This window comes from Syngnathus acus, chromosome 3, assembly GCF_901709675.1.
Source record: "Syngnathus acus chromosome 3, fSynAcu1.2, whole genome shotgun sequence".
NCBI lineage: Eukaryota > Metazoa > Chordata > Actinopteri > Syngnathiformes > Syngnathidae > Syngnathus > Syngnathus acus.
The window spans coordinates 13,369,117-13,381,297 of NC_051089.1; the positions used below are offsets into that span (position 1 = coordinate 13,369,117).

The 12,181-nt window shown below is 43.3% G+C and overlaps 2 protein-coding genes across 3 annotated transcripts in view; one reads left to right on the top strand and one right to left on the bottom strand.

The window, feature by feature from the left end:
* Positions 1-143: 143 nt before the first annotated feature.
* On the bottom strand, positions 144-2,487 carry fshb (follicle stimulating hormone subunit beta). Its single transcript, XM_037248022.1, has 3 exons — positions 2,384-2,487; positions 1,621-1,810; positions 144-421 (listed from the first exon to the last, which is right to left on the bottom strand). Exons 2-3 carry the CDS (start codon positions 1,783-1,785, stop codon positions 224-226), a joined length of 363 nt encoding a protein of 120 aa, XP_037103917.1. The 5' UTR covers positions 1,786-1,810; positions 2,384-2,487; the 3' UTR covers positions 144-223.
* A 3,361-nt stretch (positions 2,488-5,848) lies between these two features.
* Positions 5,849-12,181, top strand: part of kcna4 (potassium voltage-gated channel, shaker-related subfamily, member 4) — a 39,908-nt gene continuing 33,575 nt past the window's right edge. For both annotated transcript variants that reach the window (XM_037247697.1, XM_037247699.1), the window contains exons 1-2: positions 5,849-6,388; positions 6,550-10,059. In XM_037247697.1, the coding sequence (XP_037103592.1) occupies positions 7,033-9,096 (2,064 nt within the window). In that variant the 5' untranslated portion in view covers positions 5,849-6,388; positions 6,550-7,032 and the 3' untranslated portion in view covers positions 9,097-10,059. The remainder of the gene's footprint in view (positions 6,389-6,549; positions 10,060-12,181) is intronic.

The window sequence follows — 12,181 nt, forward strand, 5'->3', positions numbered from 1 at the left end:
CAGCAATGGAAATTCAACCAAAAGATTTAAGTCCACTGATGTCAGTCATGTTCTGTAACCGTACAGAAAAAGAGTCAAATAATTCTATGCAATATCAAAATCTGGTTTCAATCATTTATGTGATCAATTACACAAAGCAACAATCAACATTTTTTTTTTCACATTTGAATGTGGAAACACACTTTTCCCAGTATCAATGTTAATGGAAACTAAAAAGCAAGGTTCAAAAGCAGCTTGGCATGAACCAAGGAACACGTCCACAATCTGTGTAGTCTTCGTTACATGAAGTACACTGGCAGCTTTTGGCCACAGGGTAGGTGACACCCACGGAACAGCCTCTGATGTGTTTCACTTCGTAGCTCCAGTTGCCATCGCAGACTTTCTGTTTGGTCTCTTTCACCGGAGACAGGTAGACTGGATCCTGCGGACAGAAGAAAAGCCTACAGTTGTTTGCGAAGCAGTACTCCCCAAATGGGAGATGATGACATTGGAACAAAGGTGATCAATATAACGTCCATTTTCTATGCCACTTAAGACTCCTGGGTGAGATGCAGGCTAAACCAGATGACTTGGGACAAGAGGCAGAGTACACCCAAAACTGATCACCAGCTAATCACAGGGCACGTATAGACAATCATTCACCCTCACGTTCCCACTTTTATTATTTGGTCTTTAATAACCCTAACATGCATGCTTTTGGAATGTGGGAGCAAGCTAGAGTCTGCGGCAACACAACGACAAGATGCAAACTCTACATAGAAAGGCCAGAAACTACCCAATAGCCACTTACTTAATTTAATTCATGTATTAAACGACCATTTTATGAATCTGACTGCAATGTTAAACTCGTAAATGTGAACAAATCCCGATGTAAAATGCGATTCACTTACAGAACACAATACAACACAACTTTGTTTGTATAGTTGTAGTATATTCATGTACGTACAACAATTGCAGCTGTAACAAAGCTCTTCACGTAACTATTGTGACAACCACAAAGACAGTGAAAACAGTCAAGTATTCAGTTGCAGAACAATAACAGTCAAAAGTAAATCAAAAGCCAAAGAATAAAAATGGTTCTTCAAACAACTTTTAAAAATAGACAGAGACGGGGCTTGTATAACTAAACCTAACAACACAAATTGTCCTTTAAATTGACCAGGTCACAAACACAGAACAACTTTAGTGGTAGAACTACGCCACTTTTGAGACACTCTATTTGCCTGCGTCATTTCAACGGTTTCACATGCTCCAATGGGCTGAGGAAATCCAAAAAGATTTCATAGAGGATTAAAGTAGATTGGATCCACTATTGTACAGAACACAAGTGTGCAGTACACAACAACACTGTGTCAGAATTGTGACCCTGAATGTTAGCAGTGGTATTGCCTCTTACTCTCAGGCAGCAGAGTCTGGTTATGAGAGAGTAATTGAGCACTGAGCCCACACAATAGCGTGTCTGGTCACCTCCAAACCGCCGGTCAGCTGTGGGAAACTGCTTGGATGTTAAAAATGACGAAAGCATCTTTTTCATACCTGTCAGTAATTTTGTGACAGTTTTCTAAAACAGAAAGTCAAGCTCAGGCTTAACTGTCGGTGACATTTAGATCTTTGCAGTACCTCATTGTAGCACTGTCCTTCGCATACGGTGGTGTCGACGTATTCGGTTCTGCCACAGCTCTCCACGGGGATGGTGACGTTTCGCGGGGTGCAGCCTAAACTGCAATGCTTAGCGGTACCTGCCAGTGCCAGCGCCAGCACTGTTGCCATGACAACTAGCTGCATCCTCTGATGAGTGCAGCACAAGCGTCTGCCACGAGAGGGGATCAGGCATAACATTATAAAAACAATCATGTCAAAAAATTGGAGTCAATTTCAGCAATCTGAAACCAAATAAACAAAGTCTTTCGTTTACTCAGATGTGTTTTCCCGCTGGAAACCCCACACAGCAAGTCATATTTGCTCTAAATTGGAAATCCCATTTTTGATGGTTCCTTGACCTGTAGAAGGTTCAACCACAATTCTGGTCTCCCAACTGGCTCCCCACCGGTCCTTCATTTGATACTGAACATATCTGAGAGCATCTAAAGAAAATACTAGCAGCATCTGTTGACCTTTCGAGCATTCTCTCGAGCATGCGATGATCAAGTCAACCTTTGTCTAACTATCAGCATGAGCTCACTTTCAACATACTGGAATTTTCCACATCTGGGTGCATAAAAGAAATTTATCAAGAGGTCCAAAAACCCTGAGTTACAGATATAGCATCAATTATTAATTTTAATAAATGTACAATATCCATGCGCTATTGGCAGAGCAGTTATTTGATCACGATTATGCGATCAAATTTCATCACAAGTTTCACATTTGCCCAAAGTCATACCTTTTTGAAGTGGCTTTTATCGCTTTGGACGTCCTCCTGATGTCTAAACGTCTAAAACGGCTTATGATCCTTTGGCTCTCCCAACGCTCTTAAATAAGGTCGCTCTTGCAAATTCTGTTAATCTTCTCAGCTTTAGCTCTGTCTTATTTTTTTCCAAGTGTTTGGTCCAAGCATTGACACAGTAAATCCTCCTCTTTTTCCCTCAGCAGATAAGGTCAGGTAAAGCCTTTCCTCCTACGTGCACGTAGGAGGGGTTGACCATATCTCTTGGAGCCTTTGGACCAAGCACAGAAAAATAAAATGACATCTGCTTCAACAGAAAATGGAAAGCCACGAAGATACATCAGCGGTCACTTTTTTTCTTCATTGTTTTGATAATGTCACCACTTTTGCAGGTGCAGTGCGGGTTCTCGATCCATTGGCCATCGTTTCTCAACCGAAATCAACTCTGAATAAAGGCTTTACTTTTTGTATTTAATTTCACAACAATGTGTTATGGTGGTATTACGGTGGATTAAAGTGGTGAAGCCTTGTACGTCTGAGTTTCAGGTTTTTCATGTTCATCCTGTGCTTGTGTGGACTTTCTCCGTGCTCTTCCGCTGCCTCCCACATTCTAAATACATGCATGTTATGTTGGTCACAGTTTGTATTGTGGCGCATTAATTGAAAGAAGTTACGTTGCACCACAAAGTGGTCAGGCTGCAAGGCTCGTCAGCCCCCAGGGACTCGATTCATTCTGCTGAAATACCACCTAAACTCCAAGGACCTTTATGAAATGTCTTCCTGGGAACTGTTACCCTTAAAGGGCTCACTAGTTTTCTGAAGCTGGGCTGTGATTGGTTGCAACCTAGGACCTGGCAACTTAAATGTCATTTTCAGTGAACAGCAAGTGTCAAAATGGCCAAAACAGGTCGATTTTGCCTGTTTTATTCATATTCCATGAATGAAACATTCTTCAGAACACTGCGTTTTGACTAGTTGGGCTGCACAGAACATAATAGGTTAAGAGGTCAATAAGAGCATTCTGACTGAACATTTATGCCATGGAATTGTGGCAAACACACATTTACCTGAATCTGATGCGTCAATTGTTAAACAGTAATTGTTGTGAAATGTTTCGACAATAAATTTGCAATAAGAAATGCATCTCATACAACTGCAAAACCTTTGCCATTGTGTAGTCCAAGCAATGAGGAGGAAAACCTTTAATTTAATTTATATCCATCAGATAATTCTTTTGACATTGAACTTTAAAGACTCAATGCTTGCAAACGGTGTGCCGTTCGGCAGGAATTAAAATGATAGAAGACTAATGATCCACAGGGAATCATTAAGAGATGTTATACAAAAAGCTTCCAGCCATCCTAACGATTTAATGGGTTCATAATTTGTGATTACTATCTTGCACGAGCCTTGGGGTGCAACATTATATATGGTTGGAGAATTACAACTTTGAGGCAGAGGGCTACAGATTTTAAAATGTTATGAAACCATATAATGGAAATTGAGACGGATTCTTGGAGAGGTGATCTCCAAAGAGCCGATATATGATAGGAAACATAATTCTTGGTCACAACTACTGTATACAGTAATTAAGTTTGACAACTCCCCCACTTGGCTTTATTGATCTGATGTATGAACATCTTAGTTTTTTTATTTTTATTTGCAGATACAATGTACAGTCTGTAAATAATATCCTGACAACTGAACTGCTAAAATCAAAGGAATCTTTATTAGTAGGGACCTCCCAATGGCAGGTGTTCCTACTAATGGAAGTCAGTTGTGTTGTCAGCTATGCATCATGTTTACAGATTTTGTGAGCAGATGCACTTGTTGTGCTCCAGTGCACGCAAACATCATCGGCCGTTTTCACTCTGTCCCCTTCTATCACTAGTGGCCTTACATCTCCCTCTTGTGCTAAGTTAGATGCATGATCAATGTGTCGTGGGTGGAAGGTTGCCGTAACCTTCAACATAAAAAGGAACTCGCTCAAAACCTTACAGTCAGTGTTTCCCAAAGTATGCACACATTTTATGTTAGATAAACTTCTGGCGAACCACCAAACAAAAAAGTCACAAAACAAACGAAGCCTGGAATAATGAAATAATTTAATGCATACACTACTGTTGCAATTCAATATCTCTGCTACAGGCACCAGTTGAAAGAAAGCACTCAGAAAACCAAATTATCACTTTAGGAAGATTACAACAAGATGTTCCCGTTGAGAATGACTCCCGAGAGGAATAGGGGAATTTCCTGGTGACTTTACAGTCAGCATTGACAAGCTGCTCTCATTCTAATTAGTGTTTCAGTCAGATTAATTGTACAATTCAGAGGGAATAGGTATCGTGGGCAACATACTGATTAAATACGCAGAGCTGCATGGACCCACAGATTACCTGCACAACCGCATTAAACCTAAAAGTGCAATAAACTAAGAGATTTACTGTCAGAGTGTGTTTGAGGAGACTTCTTGTGTGTTAGTGGTGTGGATGAGATGCCTGCGTAAACTTCTGTTGAGCGAGTTATTGACTACCTGGAGAGTACTTGATTCTAAATTATTTTGGCTCTTTGTGGCACAGACCATTGTCAATGCATTACTTGAAAACTTTAATGTATTTATCTAATGTTTTTGATGGTTGCATGACAAACTTTTGATGACTCACTACAATAGCTATTATAATACATTCTTAATTTATGGTGCTATTGACATCTTTTTTTCCCACTGTGAAATTAAATACACCCATTAGATCTGGGGTAATATGTTAAGACCTGTTTTTTTCACAAACCATTAGTTTTTATATGGCAAGTCAGCTACCTAATTTGCATAACATTTATTTATTTATTTATTCATTCATTTATTTTTCCAGATGATATCGGCTACAAGCACAGCACACCTGGAAGCTAGCGTTATGTTATAGTAATAATGGTTTCTATTATTGCATGGATCAATCAATCAATCAATCAATCAATCAATCAATCAATCAATCAATAGTGATCGGTGCAGCCCGGTAAGGCACGACAGATGAACCAGATTTAAATTCAACTCACTTTTTTCAGATCAGTGACATCATTTTTCAGCGTCGACATGGTAGACCTTATTGTTTGCTTGGACTTATAGTTTTGCAACCAAGTCAATTGAAAACTCACACGTTGCTTAAACAACTGGAACAACAGCATTGCTATTATTAGAGGTATATAGGCAGATCGACGGATATAGATCCCACGGGAAATTGAGCGCACTTGAGCAGCTGCTCTACATACACACGAGGGATGAAACATCATAAAGTGACATAAAAGGCTGACCTCACGATCCTCCTCCTTTCTGCCACTTTTCATCATGCCTAATAAACTGTGTACACGTCTAATTGATGGCTTTGGGTGGTGTGCTTAAAGGTGTGAGACTGCACCACGGTGGCAGTGAGCGAGTGCATCCACTGGGGGAGGATCGAGCACCGCTTGCACGCTCTGCAGTAAACGCGCCCCAATCTCGCACTGAGAGACTGTCCGCCACACACGCACTCGCATTCGCGCGCGCACAGGAGAGATACAGGAGCATAGGTAGGGGATCCAGCTGCAGACATCCAGATGTGTGATGCTCACACTCCGCCATATAGGGTCCGTTTGCATTCACCGGGTTGAAGGGAAACTTTTGCCCATCCTCGCATGCATTGGCTTCAGCTGTGCAGGGCTGTCATCGATGTCATTTCGCCGCTCGCACACCTTTTTAAACCTATACCACCGACTGCACTGAGGGGGTTGTGGCGATGGAGCTGACACGGTGGGATGAAGTCGCAACAGATGCTGTTGAATTGAGACGTCGACAAGCAGCCAAAAAGTGCCCTTCTCGGAGTGCGTCAGAGCTCGCATGGATGTAGTGGATGAGGTAGTCGCTGCTGCTACATCCAATACTGACAAGGCGATTTGGAAGTGCATCCTCACCTTTAGCACACCCCATCGCCCGCCGGCCGATTCATCTGGAAAGCGTTTGGTCCCTTTTAACATGTAAGTAGACATGTTAGGAGCTATAAATGAGCAGCAAAGGCGCGCAGCATTGATTTATGAATAGCCTACCTTAACCCCGATAATAACAACACAATGAAGTTTCCTCACTGCACAATCTGAACTGTTTCACTAACGAATCGTTTTGTGCTATTTTCTTGCAGCTCCAGACAACGTCGGAGGATCTTAGTCAGCAGACCTATAATAATAGGAAGGATCGTTTTTTTTTACGCCTCTCATAAAATGGCAACCGGTAGTGATCAAGGCAAGGATGATCAAAAGACGGATGTGGTGAAATTAACCACCTGATGGAGACCACCAAAGATACTGTGTCTGACTCACAATGCTGACCACATCAAGGTTGTTGCTGCTGCTGCTGCTGCTGCTGCTGCTGCAGGTGTGTGCGTAACAGGCCGGGCCCCCACGGCCTTCACCTTTGCTGTGAAAATTATGTCATAAAATACTGGGGGCCTGTGTCAAAAGATTATTATTAATCATTAACGCGTGCACACGCACGATGGATTTGACTGGGTGGGCTCCTTTGATCAGCTGATTGGTCCATTCCCGCTACAACTTCAATTTGGCCTCCTTCCAGCTTTTTTCTATTTTATTTTTTTTAGCTCATCGACTGAAACCTCTGATTTAAAATGGAGTTCGCAATGGTGGGTGCGGACGGCGGGTGCAACAGCCACCCGCCTTACGGGTATGCCCAAGCACGCGCCCGGGAGAGGGAGCGGGAGAGGGAGCGCCAGGCGGCCCAGTCCAGAGCGGCAGCAGCTGCGGCAGCCGACAGCGGATCCGGAGCGGATGGGGGGTCTTCTTGCTCCACCACCGCCACCACCACCACCACCACAACCCCCTCCGCCTCATCGGGCGCGCATCTCCTTAACAACCGCCAGCATCCGTCTCGCAACGCCAACACCAACGGCAGCGGTACCGCCTCGCGCCCCTCCTCCTCCTCTTCCTCCTCCTCCTCCTCGTCCACTCAGGATCCCGAGAAGCAGAGACTCCTCAGTGAGCGCAAAAAGCAGCGCGGCGTCGGAGGGTGGAGACGCACCCGAACCTCTCTCGGCGGGGACTTGCGCCACTCCGAACTGGCGCTACTCGGCTCCGTGGAGAACATCATGATTGAGGAGGAAGAGGGCGCCGAAGAAGAGGAGGACGACGAGGATGAGGAGGAGGAGCAGGGACTCCAAAGGTCCAGTTTTCTGTGCAACATGGATGATGATGAGGATGATAATGATGACGAAACCGTTTCGATCACTGACAGACGTCCTCAATCCGGATATGCAAATGTTTACAGCGAGTTGGGCTGCTGCGAAAGAGTTGTCATCAACGTGTCGGGGCTCAAGTTTGAAACTCGGCTCAAGACTCTCACTCAGTTCCCCGACACCCTCCTGGGGGACCCCGACAAGCGCATCCGGTACTTTGACCCGCTGAGGAACGAATACTTCTTCGATCGGAACCGACCGAGTTTTGACGCCATTCTGTACTATTACCAGTCTGGGGGGCGCTTGAAAAGACCTGCCAACGTTCCCTTTGACATCTTCTCAGAGGAGGTCAAGTTTTATGAACTTGGAGAGGAAGCAATACAGAAGTTCCGAGAGGATGAGGGTTTCGTCAAAGAGGAGGAGAAGCCTCTCCCGGAGGACGAGTTCAAGCGCCAACTTTGGTTGTTATTTGAATATCCGGAGAGCTCCAGTCCGGCCAGGGGCATCGCAGTGGTGTCCGTGCTGGTTATTGTCATCTCCATTGTCATTTTCTGCCTGGAGACGCTGCCCGAGTTCAGGGATGACAAAGAGTACTTGCAGCCCATCCACAACTCCACGCACCCGGATCACGGTTTTACGCCCTTCAACGACCCCTTTTTCATCGTGGAGACAGTGTGCATTATTTGGTTCTCCTTTGAGATTATAGTCCGTTTCTTTGCGTGTCCCAGCAAAACGGCATTCTTTAAAAACATCATGAACTCCATTGACATTGTTTCCATTTTGCCTTACTTCATAACCCTGGGCACGGACCTGGCCCAGCATCAAGGAAACGGGCAGCAGACGATGAGCTTCGCTATTTTGAGAATAATCCGCCTGGTCAGGGTCTTCCGCATATTTAAATTGTCCAGACACTCCAAAGGTCTCCAGATTCTCGGCCACACTCTGCGCGCCAGCATGAGAGAGCTTGCCCTGCTCATCTTCTTCCTGGTCATCGGCGTCATCCTCTTCTCGAGTGCCGTTTATTTCGCCGAGGCGGACGAGCCCACCTCGCACTTCAAAAGCATCCCGGACGCCTTTTGGTGGGCTGTGGTGACTATGACCACGGTGGGCTACGGGGACATGAAGCCCATCACCGTGGGTGGCAAGATAGTGGGCTCCCTGTGCGCAATAGCGGGCGTGTTAACCATCGCGCTACCGGTGCCGGTCATAGTGTCCAACTTCAACTATTTTTACCACCGGGAGACCGACAATAACGAGGACCAGGCGGAACCGGTGGCTGAGAGCATGCCGTCGGGATTCCCCTACTTCTCGAACTTTTTATGCAAATATAAAGGCTCGGCATCCGGCTCCTCGGTGGGACACAAAGCGGAGTACATGGAGATGGAAGAAGGGGTGACGGAGTCTCTGTGCGGCCTGGACAAAAGCCCCAGTAAAGGGAACGGCACAGACATAAGCAGAAGGAACAGTACGAACTCCAAATCCATTCAGACTGACGTGTGATTACAAATATTTTTATTTTGTTTTTCTTTTCCCGGAGAAAATATCAATTCACCCGAAGTATATCAAGTTAGTCACCCAAACAAGTTTTACGCACGGGCCGAAGAGCTCCCCTCCGCCCTCCTCGACAAGCGCTTAGAAGGTCGCCATGGTTACCAGGTCGCGCAATAGTTCCACGCACATCTTCCCCACAACATTAGGACCAACTGATGCCAAATTAATTCATCGAATTTTAGCTGGCTATACCAAATTAGACACATCGTGATATTATAGAAAAATAGGCTCTGCACTCGCACTTTATGAGTTTCATCTGTCAATAGCTGGAAGAGTAGTGATGGTCAATTTATAGTCGCCATTTGTTTGCACTCAAGAGGAATTTGCGCTCGATTTACAATCTTGGGAACAAAAAGTGTAGGCTGGCAGACATTACTTGATCATTTAAAAATATGAAAATACACAGTCAAACATATTCTCAGTGAAAATGACCCCTCAAACCCGATTGAAACAGCCTAAAAGTTCAGCTAAATGTCCTCGCTCTCTGATACTTGTATGAAGTGAAGCTCGATGAAAGGTCAGTGCATTTAGCAGTCATGACGTAAACCAGGGCTAGAAATTATCGTGTTGTACTGTACATGTGCACCCGCCATGGGAGCAAAGCACAGGAATCAACGCATTTAAACACAGCAGGAGGAAGGACTTATCCCTCCACGTTTTTAATGAACAGGCCTCAACACATGACGTCGGTGCCCCGAAACACATTTACCGTAAGTCACCTCCAAATGATAATATCCCTTTACACGGACGCAAATGGAAAATTGAAGCAAAAAAGACTCTGTCGAGGAAACCCCTTGTGAGGAGGTTGTGAGCAACTTCCCCATGTTAGCTGGACTTGGTGCACAATTCTTTTTTTTTTTTTAAACTCAAGAGGACTATTACTATCGCATCTGGATGTGGACGTCTTCCAAGGTATGTAGCCTGGTGTTTCTCCTGTTCACAATATTAATGAAAATTATGAACAGTCAAATATTTGCCTTAAGTTAGAATAGTATCAGTTATAACACACATTTTGTATCAAAAGCACAATTTTACCTCTGCCAAACAGGTGCTATTGCAAAATTACACGTTGTCATTCTTGTCTTTCCTGTCTTTAAAATGTATGTATGATCAAGGACTATTTCAAAATTTCAGCTCTAAAAAAAGCTGAAAAAGCTCAATCTGGTAACTGACCTGCTTAAACATGTCTTAAAATTGCAAATATCCAAAATATGATCTAAATCTTGTTTTCTAATACATAAAGGTTCCCTCTGATTGATATTGGCATATTCATTTCATTTCATATTCCGTTACATCGAAACCATTTGAATGAGCTTGACTGTGACACACGAGCTACCAGCATTCAAAATTGTCACATCCAATATAAAAGTATGAATGCAACATTTTTGTTGATGCTCATATTTTCTTAATATATTCTGTATAGGAAAATCAAACGCTTATGTATCTCAAAATTATTGATGACCTGTATTGTTGCTCACATTTGGAGCAAGATAATTTCATTCATTCGGCAAGTATTTTTTTGTGTTTTAAGATCCTAATATTTCTGGTATCTAAAGATCCTAATGAAGAGCATGATAATTGCACAAGTATGATTTGGATTGGCCACATTTCAAGATTATAAAAAAAATACACATTCTGTATATTAAACTGAATTTGCAATTAATGCACATGTGATTTCTCCTAAGCAAGCAAGGAAGCAAGATGACGATAATTGTGAGAAGAATGCAAGAAAAGATGAAAAAAATACATAATTTATAAATTTAAAAAAGTGTGTAATTAAAAAAAGATTAAGCATTTCACTAATAGCCCTCCCATTTTTTTTAATTAGAGACCGTGGAGAATCTGTCAGTGCAGTAACCTGACCAATTAAACGTGAAGATGAGCACTGTGTAAAGTTATACCCGGCAAGGGTAGGTGCTTACACCTCATTAAAAATGTGAAGCTTTGCTTGACCGCCTAAAGGTGTTTCCTGAACCGCACGTTTCACTGAGACCAGCCCAAAGCACCACTGAGCAATAATGATAGTAAAAGTAAAAGTCGAGTCAAAACCTTTCTTTACAATAACATGTTCTATGCGTCCCCACCAGTCTTAACGCGCCATTGTAATTTATATTTGTGGAATACAAATGAAGCTGGAAAATCCACCCGATTGTGCCCATCTCTGGGGAATGCCATTTTGCCATCTACTGCCACTTGCTCAGGGCTCAGGTAACAAATGTCACCAGTTTGCTGAGTTTGGTCATGTGGCGTTTGCAAACTGAGCCCTGAGGCACTGCTTATTTGATTGCACGCCCACCGGCACATCTGGCAATTTGGTGAGAAAAATCATAAAACCTGGTCTAAGGTGTGGTGCAGGTGGTGTAACTTTATTGTGGCGAATTTAAGCTAAGCCCAGGCAGACACGTGCAGTGGTTGTCATTGTATTTCATTCATAAGTATGACATCACTGTCGGACAATCCCACAAAATCATTGTACGAATCAATTAGTTGAACAAAATATCATCGTTCAAATATTTTAATAGCATCCTCTTGATCACGTAGCAGAACCATAGGTGGGAACCATGGTATGGTGCACAAATGATTTCAAATTCATGAATGACATATAATGACAACCACCAGAGTGCTGAATCTGTCTGACTGCACCTGGATCAAGTTCAGCACCTGCACCACAACGTAGACCTACAGTCACCTGGTCTAAAGTCTGGTCTCATTTCTGTCACCAAATTATTTACCTGAAGTGTGCCAGATGCGTGTAGTACAAAACGCCCTCAGCGAGTTATATTGCAGTATGCCAAATACCCAAACAGAGCTGCCCCTGCACAAAAATATATGTGCAATTTATTTATTCATAGTACGTCTATGAAAATAGAGCCCATATAGTCGCTAAGCGGGAATCAATCCCTTGCTGGCTGCATGAAAATTGGTTGTGGATCACTCATCCACCACAATGTAAAATTGAGCAATCCACTTTGAGAGGGAAATGCATTTTCTCGGCATTTCATTTAATCCCATACCTTTTAATTAAATTCATGGG

What these genes read in the sequence shown, in the direction of transcription:
- fshb (XM_037248022.1), bottom strand. Translation starts at nt 1,785, where the DNA reads ATGCAGCTAGTTGTCATGGCAACAGTGCTGGCGCTGGCACTGGCAGGT. An exon ending in AAGGACAGTGCTACAATGAG is followed by an intron (nt 422 to 1,620) that starts GTACTGCAAAGA and finishes TTCTGTCCGCAG; the next exon opens with GATCCAGTCTACCTGTCTCC.